At 41.9% G+C, this 23281-nt stretch overlaps 1 protein-coding gene across 4 annotated transcripts in view; it reads left to right on the top strand.

Annotated features, from left to right (window-relative positions):
- The window catches only part of LOC132869735 (xylosyl- and glucuronyltransferase LARGE1), a 284001-nt gene that overhangs the window by 201627 nt on the left and 59093 nt on the right, over nucleotides 1-23281 (top strand). For all 4 annotated transcript variants that reach the window (XM_060903111.1, XM_060903110.1, XM_060903109.1 and 1 more), the window contains exons 8-10: nucleotides 2588-2700; nucleotides 16587-16712; nucleotides 18946-19101. In XM_060903111.1, the coding sequence (XP_060759094.1) occupies nucleotides 2588-2700; nucleotides 16587-16712; nucleotides 18946-19101 (395 nt within the window). The remainder of the gene's footprint in view (nucleotides 1-2587; nucleotides 2701-16586; nucleotides 16713-18945; nucleotides 19102-23281) is intronic.

Here is a 23281-nt window from a genome sequence, read left to right as displayed (position 1 = left end):
GACTGACTGGGAGGTCGCGCAAAGCTCGGATAGGTACGGAGCAGCTCGTCTCAATTCAGATAAGAGCATATTTCATTATGGAAGTACGGTGGACTATTCCTTTAAGGTACATTTTAGAAATGATTTTTTAAAAAGTGTGATTAATTTGTGATTAATTATGAGTTAACTATGGACGATAATGCAATTAAATATTTTAATTGATCAACATTTCTAATTTTATGATAAAATTCTGAGTTGATTTTTTTTGGGGGGGGGTTAAAATTTCTTTCATTGACATGTTGGTCTAGTTTCACTTTGGTAAATGATTTCCTACTTTACCCACAATGCCGTTTGACTACCTGATAATTGTAGTGCCAGTGGGATTTATCCCTCGCTTCATCTCTTCCAACAGAATGATACAGCAGCATTTTAGTCCTTTACTCTGTCCAGGTCTCTCACCTCCTCATCTCTACACTCTGCTCAGATCCCACCCTCAGTGCCATCACGCCCATCATCTCACAGATTGATAATTAGCTTAGCTCAGTCTCTGCCGTAATATAGTGCTAATTTTTTCCTGGAGTTCAGCGTTTTCTATCTCCACTACTTCTCCGATGGATTTCTAATTAATATGATGTTGAGCGTTGCTGGAAAATGGTGAGTGAGGGGAAAAAAATGGTTCCTAAGGATTCTGTATGAAATTGCTGAAATGTTTCTCCTGTTAAAAGTCATTGTAACTGGGCCTGGGAGGTTAGCATTGCCCAACCGCTAACTTCTATAGAGATCTTGCATGTGACGTCACAGCCGATCCAGATTGTAACAAACGCCATCTTGTCGGTCAAACGCCATATTTCCGCCTTCTACTTCTAGTTCTACCTTTTCTTCTGGAAAACCCTACTATATGCAATTCTACTACAACGGCTGCGGCTACAAGCTCTCCCTACCTGTGCACGTTTTTTATGTTTTTTGTGTGTATTTTTGCGTGTTGCTCGTCTGTACTGGACTTCAATATCCACTACAACCGTATGGACTTACTGGACATTGGTTTCCAGCAGAAAATGACGGTTTGTAGCGATTTCCATCGCATGTACAACATTCCGGACGAGATAGCGAGACCAGCGGGGTCTCCGTGGATTGTCATCGGGTCTGGCAGGCGAAGGAGGCGAGAGGAAGCAAAAGCAAGGCTGCAGGCAGAGCCGGCCTGTTGAGTAAGCTCAGGAAACAGCCACTCAAATCTCCACTGCTAAACCTCTACCTCTCCAACACCAGATCCGTGGTAAACAAGACGGACGATTTGGAATTACAGCTGGAATTACCTTATTCTATCCTATAATCGGCTGGTCAGTGCTATACTAGATACTGATATAAATAGTATTAGTACTCAATACTTAAGTGACTTACCGTCCAATGAGGATTATTTTCTTGTTTACAAGATGCCGCGGCTGACAAATCCTGAATTTCTGTAAAGATAACTGTTCAGAGATTTATAAGCACGCAGTGCTTCACCACTGAACAGCGAGGGAAAGTTAATGAGGTAATTATACACGTCTGGGTATTCCACCTCTGGCAGTTCAATATCCACTGACACGGTCGTGAAAACTCCGTCCGGTAAGCCATAAGGGTCACTAATCTGTAGGTCGTTTATTTTAGACATATATCTAGTTATCTGTTCATTAGAAAAATGAGCCGTGTAGTCCGTCGGTTGAAATTGATCCATTCTGTACACGAGTGCAGCAGTATTCAGCTGTGTTTTTTACCGACAAGATGGCGGCTGTGAACTTTCCGGTCACATGACTGCAAGATCTCTATACAGCACCAAGCACGCACCAGAATCACTCCACACATCAGAAATATATATATATATATATATTTATTTATTTTTATTTTTTTTTTTTTTTTGGGGGGGGGGGGGGGGGGGGCTTTTTTCACCTTTTTTTGGATAGGACAGTGTAGAGACAGGAAATGAGTGGGAGAGAGAGATGGGGAGGGATCGGGAAATGACCTCGGGTCAGAATCGAACCCGGGTCCCCGGATTTATGGTATGGCGCCTTATCCACCTGAGCCACGACGCCCCCACACATCAGAAATATTTAAATCAAAACATATTTAATGTGTTTCGAGGTGGACTTTTCCTTCAAGACGGTTGCATTAAGAGTAAACATCACTCTATGAAGCATTATATCAAACATCGGTCAGTAACATCACACTGGTATGTTCAGAACACGGCTATCCCCCGTGCACTTGGAGTTAGTTAACCATAAAATGATTCAATGATTCATTCGATCCAGCACGATCGCTGCCACTCCAGAGAAATGGCATAACCCTCATTACTCTTCCATCGCATTATTCACACGACTGTCACACCGCGTTCAGCAACACATCCATTCTGCTTAAAGTAATCAGACACTCATCAGCACATGATGAGGGACTCGTAATGTGACTTTTTACTCTAAACATGTGGCTGGCAGCTGACTGATGGCACATTAGTGCTGGGCTTTATGGGGTGAAGGCATTATCAAGGTCATAATTATCGAAAGGGCATCATTTCTGGCTCATCGTAGTAACGTGCATGGCCTCGTCCAATGGGTGTGTATGGGTATGTGTGTTACAGGTGTGATTCTCCTGCTGTTGGATCGTTTGAGGAAGCTCAGATGGGAGCAGATGTGGAGACTGACGGCAGAGAGAGAGCTGATGAGCATGCTGTCGACATCACTAGCAGATCAGGTGCACACACGTACACAATACCCGATTAAAGATCAGACGTTGGAAAGGGAGCGTTATCCATATTCATGATAAAGATTTAAAGGAGTAGTTGGATTCTTTTGGAGTGTGACAGCGTATTAGGGCTGTTGTTTGTTTATATTTATACATATACAACCCCTGGCAAAAAGTATGGAATCACCAGTCTTGGATGAGCACTCATTCAGACGTTTTATTCTGTCGAACAAACTCAGATCACAAACATGATACAATAATAAAGTCATTCCAAAGTGCAACTTCTTGGCCTTCAGAAACACTAAAATAAACGAAGAAAATACATTGTGATAGTCAGCAAATGTTACTTTTATAGACCAAGCACAGGGAAAAAAATATGGAATCATTCAATTCTGAGGAAAAAAAATATGGAATCACTCAATTTTCAGGTAGAAAATAAGGACTCACCCAGTCAATTTCCTTTCCCTAAATTGACACCTGCCTCAGATTAGATCTGCTCGTTAGTCTGCAGTTAGAAACAGCGCAGTTATCACACCTTGGAGGGCTGCTGGACCAAGTGGATTGGCAAGAATCATGGCTCCAACAAGAGAGATGTCTCTTGAAACAAAAGAGAGGATTGTCAAACTTCTTAAAGAAGGTAACTCTTCACGCATGGTTGCCAAAGATGTGGGCTGCTCACAGTCAGCTGTATCTAAGATATGGACCAAGTACAAACAGCATGGGAAGGTTTTTAAAGCCAAGCATACTGGTAGACCAAGGAAGACATCAAAGCGTCAAGACAAAAAACTTAAGGCCATATGTCTTGAAAACCGAAAAAGTACAACAAAACAAATGAAGCATAAATGGGAGGAAGCTGGAGTCAATGTACAAGTATGTGACCGAACCATGAGAAATCGCCTAAAGGAAATGGGATTTTCATATAGGAAAGCTAAAAAAAACCCATCACTGACACCTAAACAGAAAAGAACAAGACTACAATGGGCTAAGGAGAAGCAATCATGGACTGTGGATGACTGGATGAAAGTTATCTTCAGTGATGAATCACGAATCTGCATTGGACAAGGTGATGATGCTGGAACTTTTGTTTGGTGCCGTTCCAGTGAGATTTATGAAGAGGACTGCCTGAAGAAAACATCCAAATTTCCACAGTCCTTGATGATATGGGGCTGCATGTCAGGCAAAGGCACTGGGGAGATGGCTGTGGTTACTTCTTCAATAAATGCACAGGTTTACATTGACATTTTGGACAGTTTTCTTATCCCTTCAATTGAAAAGATGTTTGGGGATGATGAAATAATTTTCCAAGATGACAATGCATCATTCCATAGAGCAAAAACTGTGAAAGCATTCCTTGGTGAAAGACACATCCAGTCAATGTCATGGCCTGCAAATAGTCCAGATCTCAACCCAATAGAAAACTTGTGGTGGAAATTGAAAAAAATGGTCCACGACAAGGCTCCGGCCTGCAAAGCTGATCTGGCAACTGCAATCAAAGAGAGTTGGCACCAGATTGATGAAGAATTCTGTTTGTCACTCATCAAGTCTATGCCTAAGAGACTGCAAGCCGTTATAAAAGCCAGAGGTGGTGCAACTAAGTACTAGTGATGTGTTTTGAATGTTCTTTTGTTTGTCTGTTTTTCATGATTCCATATTTTTTTCCTCAGAATTGAGTGATTCCATATTTTTTTCCCTGTGTTTGGTCTATAAAAGTAACATTTACTGGCTTCCACAATGCTTTTTCTTCATTTCTTTTAGTGTTTCTGAAGGCCAAGAAGGTGCACTTTGGAATGACTTAATTATTGTATCATGTTTGTGATCTGAGTTTGTTCTACAGAATAAAACGTGTGAATGAGTGCTCATTCAAGACTGGTGATTCCATACTTTTTGCCAGGGGCTGTATATAAAACAGAACTGAGACAAATCAGGTAAGATTCTGAGATTGTCATAAATTTTTGAAAAAAAAAAAAAAAATCAAAAATTCAAGAAAAAAAGTCGGAAATTCCAAGATTAGGAAGTCATAAATGTACAAGGAAAAAAAAATGTTTCCTGGCTGCAGTGCATTCTGGGAAATGTAGAAGAAAATCTCTTAGCACTTTATTCTTTATATTGTGCAATCAAGGAGGAAACATTGCAGATCCGATATTTTTTTTCCTCAGAATATCACCCCCCACCCTTCCACCCACCCTTCTCCTGCCTCTGCTCAGTTTTCTTTTTCTTTCTTTCTTTTACCTACAATGACCCTAATACACCATCGTATTAGAGCCCTCTGCTGCTCGCAGTGAGAATTACAGTTACACCAAAAACATACCAAAGAAAGAAAGCACAACTTTATTCATCACACACTTGTGAAATTTCCTCTCTGCATTTAACCCATCTGAAGCAGTGAAGACACACACGTGAGCAATGAGCACACACACATACCCAGAGCAGTGGGCAGCCATGCTAACAGTGCCCGGGGAGCAGTTGGGAGTTAGGTGCCTCGCTCAAGGGCACATCAGCACAAGGCCATCCCATATTAACCTAACCGCATGTCTTTGGACTGTGGGGGAAACCGGAGCACCCGGAGGAAACCCACGCAGACACGGGGAGAACATGCAAACTCCACACAGAAAGGTTCCCATCGGCCACTGGGTTCGAATCCAGAACCTTCTTGCTGTGAGGCGACCGTGCTAACCACTACACCACCAAGCTGCCCCTCTGTCCCCAAACACACCTGTTGGTTGAAACTGCATATGCTGTGTGATTTCCATTTGAAGAAAAATGGTTAGAACTGAGCGCCTGTGTTTCACAGCAGCTCGAGAATTAATTTCAGCTTCTTACGTAGAAAGCAGGATGAAATTTCAGCTCGCCTCATTTCTCTGAGCCCCTGCAGTTAGGAGCTGCTACATCACATGCCAATATTACAAATAGTGTTGCAGTCAAAACCGCCTACACCGAGACCAAGTCATGACCAAGAACAAAGTGTATTGAGACCAAGACTTTGAGGGGTTGAGATCAAGTCAAGACCAAGGCCCAGGCAGGACGAGACCAAGTCAAGACTAGGACCAGACCAGTGTATGTGGGGAGGGGGAGGGGTGACAGCCATTAACAGGAAGAAAATTTTCAAATTAGCAATGAGTCATGTTATTGGTCTCATTTGAAACAGGACATTTTAGATCCAATCACAGTAACAATGTTAACAAATAAATCAGATAGTGCACAGGCAATTTAGTGAAATCCCCACAGTTGTAGTCTTGACTGGTCTTGAAATCAAATCTCGAGTCCTCCATGTCTGAGGCTGAGCCCATGTTTACATTAGACCGTATCAGCGGATCATCAGATTAACGTTTTTAAAACGATTAGTGTGCACACAGCAACACCAATACACGATTTGCGTGCACACAGCAACACCAATACACGGATACGCTCGGCTCCACAGGCATCCTGCGCTCCAAATCACTCCGCCCTGAACAGCGAGTGCCCTCTGGAGGGTGCGCACTCCGGCCCTGCGCAGCTCACAGAGCACGCGAGTGAAGTGAACAAGCTGTGATTCGGGACTGAGCCACTGTGTGTGTGATCCCAGCGCATATCACTTACCACTTGCAAGTGGAAGGATGGCAAGCCTAAAGACAATCATAACTACACAATGGGCAGTATTTGCATCAGTATTTGCAGTATTTTCATACTTTTATACTCTTTAATGAAAGGTGATACAAGGCGGAAGTCCACGCCGTTTTTCAGCAGTCACGTCACATGACCAACGCCAGCGAATCAGGAAGGTGGATGTCACAGTGACGTTGTCCAATGAGACGCCAGCTAGAGCTCAGCACAGCGTATCCACATATTCTGAATGTTTACACAGCACCGGACCAGGCACGATCTGGATTGAATACGTGGACGCTGGCGGATTCCCGTTTCCAGGCGGTTTAATGTAAACGGACAGTGCATCCGCGAAGAAAACGAGACAGATACCGTCTAATGTAAACGTAGCCTGAGACAAGACCGAGCGAAAATGCAGTCGATTCTGAGACGAGACTGAGACCTTCAAAAAGTGGTCTTTCTTGACACCGTTCTTGAGACCAAGACTGAGCTCAAGTACTTCAATGCTAGAGGAAGGGTGCATTCAAAAATTACGAAGATAAACATTTTACCAAGCATTAGTTTTTACATTTTGTTAAACAGAAATGCTATAAGGAGCAGTACACAGTAATAAACTAAACAAAGCGTGATAACACTGCTTTTTAAAGAGCTAATAGTCTTGGGTACAAAAACATTGTACAGTTTTATAAGGAAATGAGCTGTACGTTTTACTGAGCATCTTACACAACCAGTCGCATTTCTTCTGAAGACTTTGACAGTCTCACTTATTTTTTGCAGCAAAACCCAGCAGTTCTCTGAAAAGTGATCTCTTGCGTAATATGCTGATTTCTTTACTGACATGCAAGTATTTTTCTCTAACACTACTATTTCATACTGACTCAGTAATGCACAAGCCCTTAAATAAACCTCCATAACAGGATTTCAAGAAAAAAATTGCACAGTACTGTGTAGACAACATATAGCAGATATCCAAAACACACACACAACATCTGGGCTTGAAGAAATGATCAAATATAGAATCTACAGTAAGGATATAAAATAAAAGGGGGAATGAAACAGAATTAGTGTAGGTACACATGACAAAATAATGCACTAAAGTGATTTAATTGATGATTAAAAAGGTATTCAAAGTTAATTAAATGTTTTGATTTAATTTGACACCAAGTGGTATAACAATGTAATGATGTGTAATAATGTTATAACATGTGTAATAAGTGTGTGATCATAAGTCTAACTGGTGTACTTAGCTATGTAATGTACTAACAAGTGTTAACGTGTAATGTGTAATAAGTAGTAGCAAGTGTAATAACATGCACTAAGTGGTGTAATAAAATAATGGTGTAATAATGTGTACTAAGTGGTAATAATAGGTGTAATAACCAGTGTAATAACTGTTGTAATAAGTGTAATCCAGGTGTGAGAAGAGGTGTAAAAACAGGTGTATTACAAACTATATTTCTATATTTGAAAATGGTACAAAGACAACATATCAAAGGCAATATATTGAAAAAAATGTTTAATAGATGCTCATTTTGAATGCCACCAACAGGATTCAAAAGCAGAAGACTGAAAAAGTTGTGCAATGTAAAAAATAAAATGTGTGTGTATGTGTGTGTGTGTGTTATATATATGTATGTATGTATGTATGTGGTGTGTGTGTATATATATATATATATATATATATATATATATATATATATATACACATACATACACACACACACACACACACACGTACGTGTCAGATAACGTTATCCAGGGACACATGTCTGCCCGGGGGCATTTTGAGTTATTGACAGATTCAGAAAGTACAGTTTCTAAGCTTTCCAATGATGCCTTCCATGTGGAGATCTGACAATATTTGAAGAATGTGTGGCCTTTTGAAAGTGTATACCTCTTAAAACAGGAAAGGGAGAAAATCGCCCTCAAAGTTTTCCATCTCAGCTACTCTGGGTGCAGGGCGGGCACATAATGATGCTCATTTACATGACATTAAGGAAAGCCCTACCCCCTACTAGCTAGCACGATGCTACTTTCATGTAAACAAAGATCACCACGTCAATTTTCCTTCCATGCAAAGTATGCCCAATACAATTATGAAGTATAAAAATAAGTCCTAAAGTATACTTTAACGTTTTGTGGTTGAAAAATTACTCACACCATTAGAAAGATAGCACGATGATAACACAACTAACACAATGCTAGTTTTATGTAACCAAACCACAACACTCTCTGTTACATGCAAAAATAACCACACAGCCTTAGATTAATAAACTTACCCCATCAGAAAGAGAAACATCGCCTTGCACACACCAATGCCTCCAATGGAATGTAGTCCTAGAACACTTCCTTTTGGTTGTGGTTTTTTTGCTAGAAATGGTTATCTCCGATGTAAATACCGTGCGCCTGTTTGCTTCGCGGTGTTTCAGCTCCTCTGCGCTCTGTTTAGCTTGCTCATTCCATAGTGAAATTACACGCCTGTATGCAGCTAAGTAGCCACGAGCTCAGCTCGTATCATACAGCTGATTCGCAAAAAAAAAAAAAGACTTAAATCATCATGTGAATGGCCCATATGGTGATTTACCCACACACCCCCAGCAGGCTATAGTCCTGACAAAAACGAGACAATTTGCAACAAAAAATGTATGCTTTTCCAACAAAACAATCTATTATCTGAAATACTGATTGCATTCTTCAAGATCTCAACTTACACATGATGGAAAAAAACAAAAATCACAAATTTCGAAAAAAAAATGCTTCTTTTGCGATTATCTCGGATTCGTTTCGGCCGACATGCGTCCCTGGATTCGGTGAGGTGTCTCGTGTGTGTGTGTGTGTGTGTGTGTGTGTGTGTGTATAACACACATACACACACTAATTTGGTTAATTGACAACAGGTCAGTAGCATGACTGGGCATAAAAAGAGCATCCCAGAGAGGTGGAGTCTCTCAGAAGTAAAGACGAGGAGGGGTTCATCGCTCTGTGAAAGACTTGTGTGGGCAAACAGTGCAACAATTTAAGAATAACGTTCCTCAATGTAAAACTGTAATGGAGGATCATGTCATCTGTGATACATAATATCATTAAAAGATTCAGAGAATCCAGAGAAATTTCTGCATGTAAGGGACAAGGCTAAAACCCAACACTGGATGCTCTGTGATCTTTGGGCTGTAATCTTCTCATTAAAAGCAGACACGATTCTGTAGTGGAAATCACTGTATGGGCTCAGGAACACTTCAGAAAACCATCGTCTGTGAAAACAGGTCATTATTGCATCCGCAAACGCAAGTTAAAACCAGATATAAACAATATCCAGAAACACCGCCACCTTCTCTTTTACAAGTGAGGCAACATGGAAAACTGTCCTGTGGTCTGACAAATTGAAAGTTGAAACTTTTTGGAAATCATGGACACCACATCCTCTGAGTTAAAGAGGAGAGGGACTATCCGGTTTGTTATCACTGCACAGTTCAAAAGCCAGCATCTGTGTTTGCATGGGGGGCATTAGTGCATATGACATGGGTAACCTGCACATCTGGGAAGGCATCATTAATGCTGAATGAGTGTATATATACTTTTGCTGAAATACACATTCTGCATGTATTACAACTGCATGGCTCTCTAGTCAAAGAGTCCAGGTGCTAAACTGGCCTGTCACCCATTGAAAACATTTGGCATATTAAAGGCTAAATGACCTGTTGCTATAGCTATAAATGGTTAAACTGCATGACATGCCATTCATTAATAAAGCAAGAATTGTAATTGTTGGCAAGTCACTGTGGTATAAAAGGAATAAAGCATTTCAGGATGTGCTATTCTTGGAAAATAATCTACTTTGCATTGGGCCATGTCACAGCACCCTGTTGTGGATTATTTTCCTGTTGTGGTTTATACCTTACATTAAAGTGATACTTTTACAGAAAAACACTCAGTAATAATTAAAGTTTCAAGGACAAAGACTAGCTGATGGATACGAAATTACAAAGCGTTCTTTTCATGGCACCTTTTTTAACTACAGACTGAGGCTCTGAGTGCCACTTGACCTACTGCATGTTCAGCTTCAGCAGCACTGCCTCCAGGTTGTGTGATCAACACTACAATCCATCCAAATCTTCTTTTAAGTATGCAAGTACGCCACACTTCAAACAGTCAGCTAGTTCGCTTTAAAGTATCTCTCTGCCTCTATCTTCTCCTGCAGAATCAATCCCCAGGCTTAAGTTTTTTTTTTTTTAATCATTCATGCTTAGGGTAAGATCTTTCAGATCCTCCTCAAAGCTGCTTCTTCTCTCTCTCTCTCTCTCTCTCTCTCTCTCTCCCCCCCCCTCTCAAATGCCATCTCTAAGCACCTCACTGAGGGCTTTTAACAGCATGAGTGGCTTAAGCACCTGGAAGGAGATAAACTCTCCATGTTCTTCAGCCATTGATGTTCTCTCTTCCTGCACCCTGTTATCTCCTCTTACGCCATTCCTTTTTATTCTCTGATGCACAATTATTTTGATTCTGCCACTGCTAACCTCCCCGCAGCACAAAACCCCTTTGAGTTCATCTTTCTGCAAATTAGGAAGGTATCCAAACACATCGTGGCCAGTCCAGTTGCAGAACTGAACTGAATGTACTGTATGTATTTGGCTTTATTTAGTGGCTTGTTGGCTCCTTGATCTGTGTCTCTCACAGGACGCAGGAATAAGACGGGCCAAACAAGGCTGTCTGCGTTCATAAGAGAGGCTTCTTAGCTGGTCGTAGCAGTGTTTAATATTGCATATTTGTTTTCATGATGCGTCAGCTTGAATTTCTTCCAAAACAGCGGCATCAGTCTTAAAAGAAATAGAACAATATGGAACATCATGATGATTTTTTTTTTTTTACATCTATTAATGAACGACCCCTTGTGCTTTTTAACTGTATAAAGTTGCATGTAATGTGGGATGTCCATGAGACACATTAGTTATCAATAGTGTTATAGCAGGTACAAACAATCCTTCACCAGCATCTTTTGTTCTTTCTTTTAAATTTAATAATAATAGTAACGACTTTATTTATCACACGTATGCTTAAGCACAGGGAAATTCCTCTGCATTTAACCCATCTGAATCAGTGAGCACACACACATACCCAGAGCAGTGGGTGGCTATGCTACAGCACCCGGGGAGCAGACACCTTGCTCAAGGGCACTTCAGCCCAACGCTGTCCCATGTTAACCTAACCGCATGTCTTTGGACTGTGGGGGAAACCGGAGCACCCGGAGGAAACCCATGCAGACACGGAGAGAACATGCAAACTCCACACAGAAAGGCCCTCGTTGGCGACAGGACTCGAACCCAGAACCTCCTTGCTGTGAGGTGACAGTGCTAACCACTATACCACCGTGCCACCCTTAAAGGACCCATGGCATGGTGGTTTGTTGATGCTTTAAACGGGCTCGTGGAGGTTTCCGGATGTTATATCCGCAGCCTTTCTCGAAATGAACCCTCGGCACGTAGATATAGCCTCCTGGGAGAAAGCCCCATTTCAGCCCTTTTCCCAGTGCGTCGTTTTGCTAATGAGAAGCATGGAGGCGGGGAAGGGTAGAGGGTGGGGGCGGGCCATGGGGGGAGGGGCTTGACCAAGCTGCGGGCATGAGTGAGAGTGTTCGGAGTGGTAGTTTACGAACGTATAATACCCTAGGCTTGAACACGCACTCCATAACCAAAGAGGATAGAAGCAGCAACTACAGCAACATATTGCTTATCCAACAGAAGACATGCATTGCGGAGCAATAGTCAAACATAAGCTCATAAGTTACAGTCAATTTCCAGACTAAACTCAGTTTAACAGAGCATGCTGCATGCTTTTTGGTTTTGTAGCGCAGAGTACCTGGCTAACTGCAGGAAGCGGTTAGCTGCACAGCTAATGTAGCCATTGCAAGGCTAACACACCGATTTTAAAACACGGCAAAACGACTTAACAGTTATACACTTACTTGTTCGATGTTTGTGGCTGATGCGGCAGGGATGCTTGGTATGGACCCAGGCTTCAGTGACAGTTGATGTGCAAAACCTGCCCTGTACTGTCCCAAGTTGTGGAAACATTCCTCAGGAAAATGCTTCCGACAAACATACACCGTCTTAGGTAGACTCGACGGCGTATTATTGGAGTAAATAAAATTAAGCCACTGCGTCTTCAGGGGCTCTCCCGTCGGCAGTAAAAACAGACTCTTTTCTGTGTTGTCACATCCATGTACAGCGCAATTTCCATGTTTCGCTCGCTTAGGTGGTGCCATGTTGTTGTGTCCTCTATGGTCTCCTCACTTCAAAATTGAAGTGACGTATCTACGGTGGCAACTTTTGAGCTGGGTGGGCAATCCATACAGTGGGTGGGAATCCAGAGGGGGGGCGTGGGGATCATCTCCCTTGCTGACGTAGTAAAGGGAAGAGCCCATCAATGCGCCATTTTGACGCGCCATTCTCAAATGTTGACAAAGGGTGGGCATAGTTTGGTTTACACATTATGACATTTCTAGCCACTGGGGTGACTTAAGAAGGTCAGAGGAACTCATTTTAACGTTAAAAAACCTCAGAAAGTGAAAATTTCATGCCATGGGACCTTTAATAAGACAAAAATGCAGCATGTCATGTGACTGGAAAGCATAAGCGTCCATGTCCTGAAGATTTACCCCCTTGGTGGAAAACTTACCGAGCATTACAAGGCGCTGACGCCTGGGACACTTTCCATTTCCGTTAAATAAATATCTTGTAACAGAAAACCTCACCATATCAGCTTTTCTTTTTCATCTCATTCTCATTATCTCTAGCCGCTTTATCCTTCTACAGGGTTGCAGGCAAGCTGGAGCCTATCCCAGCTGACTACGGGCGAAAGGCGGGGTACACCCTGGACAAGTCGCCAGGTCATCACAGGGCCGACACATAGACACAGACAACCATTCACACTCACATTCACACCTACGCTCAATTTAGAGTCACCAGTTAACCTAACCTGCATGTCTTTGGACTGTGGGGGAAACCGGAGCACCCGGAGGAAACCCACGCGGACACGGGGAGAACATGCAAACTCCACACAGAAAGGCCCTCGCCGGCCACGGGGCTCGAACCCGGACCTTCTTGCTGTGAGGTGACAGCGCTAACCACTACACCACCGTGCTGCCCTTTTCTTTTTTATACAGCATTAAGGGTTTTTTTTTTATCCATTTATTTTTAGCCTTTTTTTTATGTGGAATGTCATCCATGTGGATGAACTGTTACTACAGAAACCATAACATATTAGAATGAACCCGTTAATGTAAACATATCATTTATGATCCAGTCTGTTAGGTTTTGATCTGTGTGTACGGAGGGAGGTTGAATTGACCAGGTATGATCTAGGAATGTAGAGCTCTGCCACCGAAGAGATTCTGCCTCATGGATCGATCCGGGAGCAAACGGTCACGGACACAGACACAGCTGCTCAGAGATGTTTCTTACTTTACTGTAGGACAAACACAAGTATATATTCACATTCAAGAGTGTGTTGTAGCTATGTGATTGGATGATGATGACTTAATTAATAAAACTGTTATTTAAGTATGATGAAGCATTACATCACTGGTTTAGACCACACTATTGTATGAAAGAAGACAGACATGATCTTCCATTACATCACCCATCAGGATCATAGTCTTGTGAAAAGAAGACACTACTGGTCAACATAACCTTCATTAAGCAGAGAGTGTGTGACCGAAGATAGATCTCAGCCAAGACAAGTAACACTCAGAACAGCCTGTAGCAGTTCATGCATGCCAGACGTACATTTCTATCACAGTCGGACCTACGATCAGAGCTGTGCAGCTTGGAGAATTCTACATGCTGTGATATAATACTTTACTGTTGGCATTCGACAAAAATGATTTTAAAAGCTTCCCTGCCCACTGACCAACCCAGACTGTGTACCGTCTATCCTGGGGTTAGCCTTTGGAGTTTTATTTTTCTCTATTTAGTTGGACTTTGTCAGTTCATTTGTATGGTTGAATTGTTTTCCTTGGCTGTTTTGCTGAGTATTTGTATTTCAACACAATATTACACTTAACGGTGGTGTAGTGGTTAGCGCTGTCGCCTCACAGCAAGAAGGTTCTGGGTTCGAGCCCCGTGGCCGGTGAGGGCCTTTCTGTGTGGAGTTTGCATGTTCTCCCCGTGTCCACGTGGGTTTCCTCTGGGTGCTCCGGTTTCCCCCACAGTCCAAAGACATGCAGGTTAGGTTAACTGGTGACTCTAAATTGACCGTAGGTGTGAATGTGAGTGTGAATGGTTGTCTGTGTCTATGTGTCAGCCCTGTGATGACCTGGCGACTTGTCCAGGGTGTACCCCGCCTTTCGCCCGTAGTCAGCTGGGATAGGCTCCAGCTTGCCTGCGACCCTGTAGAATAGGATAAAGTGACTAGAGATAATGAGATGAGATGTATTACACTTAACAGTTATTCCATGAAATCAAGCCGTACATGAGCCGATAGCTGACGAGGCGCGTAGCACCAAGTCGGCTATAAGCCGTGTACGACGAGATTGAGTGGAATAACTGTTTTATTCTATCCACAGTCACTGGATTTTGAGAAACGGAGCATTTTATTTAATTTTTTGCAAATTCGATAAATCAAAACTTTTGTACAAAACGTCCAACAAAATCATTTCCGCTTAGAATGGAAACAAACCGACAAAATGACAGTAGCAATTTGTGAAAAATGCGATGATAATTTTTGAAAAATAAAAAAAAGATGCGTTCTTACCATCAAATACTTTTATTCCGTATTTTGTTCCTTTTTTTTGTATTTTTTTGGTGGTTTTTTTTCGAGTAGTTTTTATTTCATCCTCGGTTGGTTCAGCAACACGCTCTGCCATTTTGTTTTTCTCTACTCATGGTATATGAGCTGATATCCTAGTTGTAGAGTAGCTAGTCAGAGAGCTCGATTGCTCATATCCAGTGATTGTGGATGGAATCTCATCTCATCTCATTATCTCTAGCCGCTTTATCCTTCTACAGGGTCGCAGGCAAGCTGGAGCCTATCCCAGCTGACTACAGGCGAAAGGCGGGGTACACCCTGGACAAGTCGCCAGGTCATCACAGGGCTGACACATAGACACAGACAACCATTCACACTCACATTCACACCTACGGTCAATTTAGAGTCACCAGTTAACCTAACCTGCATGTCTTTGGACTGTGGGGGAAACCGGAGCACCCAGAGGAAACCCACGTGGACACGGGGAGAACATGCAAACTCCACACAGAAAGGCCCTCACCGGCCACGGGGCTCGAACCCGGACCTTCTTGCTGCTAACCACTACACCACCGTGCCGCCTGTGGATGGAATAATAAGTGCTATTCTGTCACTTATTCAGCTGGCACTCGAACGTTCTTGTTTAGAAGTTCAGCACTTCTTGTACCTGACTTTTGCACTACTTGTACGCGTCTGCTAAGTGCCTGTAATGTCGTGTTAAAAAACCGAAAACGGTTTGGAATTTTTAACCTACACCTTTCATGCATGGACTGTCGGCGCTATGATTGGTCATTTCCCAGTGTGTTCTTCAACCCTAAGGAAGCATTCACAAGCTAACCATGACATCAGTAACTTAATTACATTTACTTTACATTTATAGCACTTTATTTTCTGGACCAATGTACAGAAATACTTTGTAGTCTCCACTGAACAACCTAAACTCACTGTACGGTAGTACACACAGGCCAGGGTCCGGAAACATCATTAAGCTAAAATCCTGTTTGAGAGGGAAATGTAATTAGTTTTTAACTGTAGATGGTTTTGATCCATTGAGTTCTGGACTGTGGGCCAAGCACGCTTGTGCTTTGTCACTCTGCTTACCGACGCAGACCACCCAAATATGCTTCAAAATAATTACGGAAGTCTTTTAGGAATGCTTCCAGGGCATTATGATATTTCTTAAATAAGTTTGAATCACTTGTGCGCATATTACTGTTCAGGGTATTGAATTGTTCTTCATTTTCAGATAAATCGCTTGAAGTCAAACTGAAAACCAGTAAATCGTGAATGAGAGTGACTGATTTACTGCCACATCCTTAATACTGTTTGTGTCCCAGTAATAGCTTTTACAAACATACTTTTACTTTTCTTGCTCTTCGCTGAATGAGCGGTCATTTTTATCTCCTGATCACGCCAACATGGTTTTAAATGTGAGAATGTACTACTTTCTGAACACGATGGGGCAGTTAATCCTGTAAAATTGCTTTTTATGTGTCGTGTGTAGAAGGTGTGGGAGCTACGAGGTCTGTTTGTAGCTGATGTAATGGAATGTGAGATGTAGGTCTTGTGCTTTGCAGGACATCTTTAACGCTGTGATCAAACAGAACCCCTTCCTGGTGCACCAGCTGCCCTGCTTCTGGAACGTCCAGCTGTCTGATCACACACGCTCGGAGAAGTGCTACAGAGATGTGTCTGACCTCAAGGTGAGGGAGAAGAGAAAGCGAGACTGAAGATATAGAGAGACTCTAGATCCAGTACATATGTACCGGAGAAAATGAAAGCTCACGTCAAGCTGATGAGGGAGGGGCAGTTAAAAAGAGTGTGTGCTGGTGGATGTAAGATTTTTCTCCTGCTGACTTGACCATCTGCTCTCGTAGTCTGCGTGGGTGGTCCGTATGCGTGTGTAACCAAGTGACATTACAGAAGTGGATGCCTGGTATCTTCTGCTCTATCCTAACTGCTGAGCTATGTGGCTCTTCAACTCATCTTTTCATTTCTCATGTAAAAATGGCTCACTGGCTCCATACGACTCCTTAATCGAGCAACAGCACACTTTGATTTCGACAACCAAATTAATCTTAGTTTCTGACTGGTGCAAAAGTATAAGCACCTGCACCAGCGAAACAGGGTGAATCTGGACGATGCCACAGACGTCTACGCCCAGGACAGAATAATTGGCTCTGCTGTCTGGGAGAGAAGGATGGACTTCCTTTCTTGCTTGTCAATCATAGTCACACTAGCCATTAGCAGGTGTGAAAGCTTGTGTATAGAGTACAGGGCTGTTGGCTTTCTCCTCCAAGTTTGTTTTCTGATTTTTGGAGAGCATTAGGACGTGCTGGCCATTACTCTGTCAAACTGCTAGCTGCTGTACTAAAAGAAAGGCTCAGCTCGTGGATGGAAAACGGAAGCGTATAAATTAGGAGAAATTGTTGTTTTAAAAAAAATTATTATATCCACATTCACTGGATATGAGCAGGTGCGCGCTCTGATTGGCTACGCTACTACTAGGCTATCAGCTCATATAGATGACTTGCAACCACGTGATCAAAATGTGCTACGTCATGAGGTCCGCCATGATGGTGGATATACAAAGCAATTAGGATGGCAGCCGCTGAAAGCGTGTCTGTAAACAATGTTGAATTTTCTCACTATTACCCCAATTTGAACGGTCGAGCAAAGATTCGATACAAAGAGAAGATAGATATGAGTGGTTTTGACCCCTGTTATTTAAAAAAGTCAGACTTTTCTGAAGAGAAGACGCTTCTACCGACCATCGAGTACCCAGATATCACGTTCTATCTGGTTTGGCTGCCAAAGAATCAAGTCCGACCTTGGACGAAACATAGCCCATTTTCTGAGTGGGTGCCCAGTCTGGATTGTTTCTATCATATAATTTTGCTGGCGCTCCTAGAAGCGAAACGGTAATACACATGTTAAAATTATAACAACGGCCGAGTGAACTACGACAAGAGAACGCTCGTTTTATAGCAAACTTCTAGCAACACGAAATAAAATTCTTCCACGATATTATCGAGAAAGCTTTTGAATCTCACCTGAGGTAAAAATGATCACTGCAAACGCGAGCTGTTTTGGTTTTAGCCTCTGTTAGATCAGCCCTGCCGATGTTGTTCAGCCGTGCTCGTCTCCTCTCCGTACTAAGCCTCAGAGTTTCCTCACCCTCTTTCCGAATCACGGACGGAATTCTAAAAAATCGGAACGTGCCGCGGTCACGAGTACTGTTGTGACCGCAACCATATACAGCACAAAGATATGGCAGAGCTAAAAGAACACTTAAAGCAGCGGAAAAACAAAGAGAATTGCGCACGCGTGACTATGTTTTGTATGAAATGTCACTTGACCCCGCGTTTGTATATCCGCCAACATGGCCGACATCCGGGTTTCTATTTTGCTTTGATGTCACTTGCAAGTCAAGGATACCGTGAGTAGAGTAAAAGAAAATGGCGGAACGTGTTACTGAATCAACCGAGGACGAAATAAAAACTCTACTCGAAAACAAATACAAAAAAAGCAACAAAATATGGAATGAAAGTATTTGATGGTAAGAACTTTTTTTTTTCAAGAATTATTATTTTTGCATTTTTAACAAATTACTACTCTCATTTCGCTGGTTCGTTTACATTCTAAGCGGAAATTGTTTTGCTGGACATCTTGTATAAAGTTTTTATTTATGAAATTTGCAAAAAAATAAAAATGTTCTGTTTCTCAAAATCCGGTGAATGTGGATATAATAAAAGTTATTCCACTCAATCTTGTCGTACGTGGCTTATAGCCGACTTGGTGCTATGCGCCTCACTGGCTATCAGCTCATGTATGACTCAATTTTGTGGAGTAACTGTTAAATATTATTACATCTATATGTACAGCAAAGTCAGTGTAATACAGAATTTTATTATTTTCTTTATCATATATGTCCAGGTGATCCACTGGAACTCTCCTAAGAAGCTGCGGGTGAAGAATAAGCATGTGGAGTTTTTCAGGAACCTTTATCTGACCTTCCTGGAGTACGACGGCAACCTGCTCAGGAGGGAGCTCTTCGGCTGTCCAAGCGAAACTGACCACAATAGTGAGAATGTAGGTACAAACAGAATAAACAAGATTGTAAACACACCCAGAATACACAAGACTAAAAAAAAAAAAATCCCTGAGGTGGACGGGATGTACCATATCGGGTTCCACTCCTGTCAGCCAGGAACCTGAATCTGAGCTTCCAGTGGACACAAACTCACCCAAACTGGTCAGCTGAAGATTGGAAAAACACAGCTGAGGTTTTTTCACATTTTAAACTCTCCAGTTCCAGTGAGCCTGAACCCACTGCCCTCAGGTTCTCGGGCGACAGGAGTGGAACCTGATGTGGTCTTCCACTGTTGAATCCTGTCCACCTCGAGGTTTTACCCGTTGTGCATTCTGAGATGCTTTTCTGCTCACCGTGGCTGTAAAAAGTGGTTATTTGAGTCGTCTAACTGTCAGCTGTATGTTCAGTAGGGTGCATCAGCTGCCCTCACTTTCATAAAATCTGGTGCATTTTTGTTTGGGTGTTCCTTTTCACCAATAAAAACATCCTGTAAAATTTTTTGACCATATTCAAAAGTCTAATGGTGGCACCATGAGGTTCATTTTTTGCCAAAAACCGCTTATTTTATGTTTTCGCGTAAGGTTTGAATCACAATGTTGGACTCCATTTATTGATTTCTTGTGACCCAGAGATCATGTTACGAACCTTTGCAAGGGATTGAGAAGCATTAATGTGATTCATAATACATTTGTATTGCTTAAAAGTAGTTGAACAATGATTCAATGAACAGCTAAAACTCAAACTGTGCTTGATAATATATTTAGAATATGTACTAAAAATGTGGATCTCAAACTGGAAAACTTCATAGGTGAAGACTCGTGGCTGTTCTTTGCAGCTTTTGATATATTTGATGATCATCTGCTGTCAACACCAGTGTCACAATGGGATGGCTTGGCATTTCACCAGAGGATAAAGGCAACACTCACAAACTTCATTGTGACAAATGATGTGGCAGAGCGTGGGGTTAAACTGGCCCATGAGAAAGTTGGTTCTGCCACAATAGAAGAAAGATTCCAGAACATTGTGCAAGTTGTAGCAAAAGACAGAGTAATGGTTCCAAATCTGAGACGGCCACATAGGAAATAGACATTGAGAATTTGCTTCTTAACATTTCACTTGTATCTTCAGTTGTCTTGAAAACAGGTAATCCAGCATCATTATAACTTTAATAGGGGCTAGCATATGCATAGGCGGCAAGCTTAAAACCAGGGTTATAACATTGATAGATAATGCTAGTGACACCCTAAAATAAACCTCCAAATATTTTTAGACATTCTAGACATACTGTCTACAGTATCTAAGATATTTGTGACACCTCACCGAATCCAGGGACGCATGTCGGCCGAAACGAATCCGAGATAATTGCAAAAGAAGCATTTTTTTTTTCAAAATTTGTGATTTTCATTTTTTTCCATCATGTGTAAGTTGAGATCTTGAAGAATGCAATCAGTATTTCAGATAATAGATTGTTTTGTTGGAAAAGCATACATTTTTTGTTGCAAATTGTCTCGTTTTTGTCAGGACTGTAGCCTGCTGGGGGGTGTGGGTAAATTACCATATGGGCCATTCACATGATGATTTAAGTCTTTTGTTTTTTTGTTTTTTTTTGCGAATCAGCTGAGCTCGTGGCTACTTAAGCTGCATACAGGCGTGTAATTTCACTATGGAATGAGCAAGCTAAACAGAGCGCAGAGGAGCTGAAACACCGCGAAGCAAACAGACACATGGTATTTACATCGGAGATAACCATTTCTAGCAAAAAAAAAACGCAACCAAAAGGAAGTGTTCTAGGACTACATTATTCCATCGGAGGCATTGATGTGTACAAGGCGACGTTTCTCTTTCTGATGGGGTAAGTTTATTAATCTAAGGCTGTGTGGTTATTTTTGCATGTAACAGAGAGTGTTGTGGTTTGGTTACATGAAACTAGTGTTGTGTTAGTTGTGTCATCATCGTGCTATCTTTCTAACGGTGTGAGTAATTTTTCAACCACAAAGCGTTAAAGTATACTTTAGGACTTATTTTTATACTTCATGATTGTTTTGGGCATACTTTGCATGGAAGGAAAATTGACGTGGTGATCTTTGTTTACATGAAAGTAGCATCGTGCTAGCTAGTAGGGGGTAGGGCTTTCCTTAATGTCATGCAAATGAGCACCATTATGTGCCCGCCCTGCACCCAGAGTAGCTGAGATGGAAAACTTTGAGGGCGATTTTCTCCCTTTCCTGTTTTAAGAGGTATACACTTTCAAAAGGCCGCACATTCTTCAAATATTGTCAGATCTCCACATGGAAGGCATCATTGGAAAGCTTAGAAACTGTACTTTCTGAATCTGTCAATAACTCAAAATGTCCCCGGGCGGACATGTGTCCCTGGATTCCGTTATCTGACGCATTTGGTATACTCTATAAGGTACCATAATGTTTCATGAAAAGTGATCGAAATTTTGTCATAAAATAGCAGTTTTTTCCATAACTTTGAGCTCCTGGTGCCACCATTAAACTTTTGAATTTTGTCAAAATATTTCACCCAGTGTGTTTTCTTACCAAAAGGAACATAAAAACAAAAATGCATCATGATCGGAGGAACTTTTCATTTTTAGGGGCAACTACTGCACCCTAATGTTCAGAGTCACTTTGATCCCTTTTTTTCCCTGCCATTCTAACATATGATGTGAATATTAACTGAAGCTCTTGACCCAAGTGTGCATGAGTTTATGCATTGTGCTACTGCCACATGATTGGCTGATTAGGTAACTGCATGAATGAGCAGGAGTGCAGGTGTTTTTTCAGCGTTTGAAAAAAAAATTTTTTTCACTGTTTATTCATTTTATAGTATGTCTTTTTTTGTTGTATTATTTAGATGAAATTCTCCTTCCCATGCTGAACCTAATTGACTCCTTCATATGAGCACTTTGAAACCTTCATCATCAATAATTTGAAGGTGATTTCGACACCGTGTGACTTCAACTAATCATACAGTTAATATAATCAGTAAAAGGTAGAAACTTTCTGGGAAATTGTGCATTACTGTATGGCAGCGGTGTGCAGTAGAGGATTCTCAAAGCATTATAAAATCTGAAAATCAGGCATCAAAACAAACTTTAGAGATTCAATTCTCATGAGTCACCCAAAGGAATAAAGGAGTTCTCCAGACCATTCTGTTTTTCCCCTTGTGAGAGAGCAGTGAGGATGAGTAAGTTATCCATCCTCCCCACTCCGCTCCTGCACACCGAGTTCATGTATTTAAGTCGACTGATTCGATATAAAGAAAGGAAAAAACTCACAGGATACAGTGAGAGGTGAGATGATGGAGTGACTTGCTTGCACACTCACTCTCCCCCCTCCCCCCACCTTCTCTCTTTCTGCTCTGTTCCTCTCTCGCTCTCTGTGTCATGAGATGACAGATGCCTCTGTGGGTGAGGAACACAGATGGGTCTTTCATATGACTGTGTGCGTTCATTCTGGGTCATTCTTTTCCCTCATAGCAAGAACAGCAGGTGCTTTTTATAATGAGACACTATTTGTAAGACACATTGAGAGAGTGTTGTGTGTGTTGAAGGCTCACAGGAGTGTGGTACAGATTCCATTACTGTATTAGTCCCTGTTCAGAAGAGAGCTGATCGATTGTGAGGAAAAGGCCGTCAAGACAATCGGAGAAGGCCTCGGGATTTCTCAGAGCTAAAAAAGACAGACAGACAGACTGACTAACTCATTGACTGACTGACCCACTCACTCACTGACTGACTGACTCACTCACTCACTCACTGGCTGACTGAGTCACTGACATACTCATTGACTTACTCACTCACTGACTCACTCACCAACTCGCTGACTGAAACACTAATAGACTCACTCACTCACTCACTGAAACACTGACAGACTCACTGACTGACTCATTCACTCACTTGCTCACTGACTCACTCACTGGCTGACTGAGTCACTGACATACTGACTCGCTGACTAACTCACTCGCTCATCAACTCACTGACTGACTGAAACACTGATACACTCACTCACTGACTGACTGACTTGCTGACTGACTCCCTCATTCACTCACTCACCAACTCACTGACTGACTGAAACACTGATAGACTGACTCATTGACTGAATAACTGACTGACTGACTCACTCACTGACTCGCTTGCTGGCTCACTCACTCACCAACTCACTGACTGAC

This window comes from Neoarius graeffei, chromosome 21, assembly GCF_027579695.1.
Source record: "Neoarius graeffei isolate fNeoGra1 chromosome 21, fNeoGra1.pri, whole genome shotgun sequence".
NCBI classification, from domain to species: Eukaryota; Metazoa; Chordata; class Actinopteri; order Siluriformes; family Ariidae; genus Neoarius; species Neoarius graeffei.
This window is presented reverse-complemented; position numbering and strand designations above follow the sequence as displayed.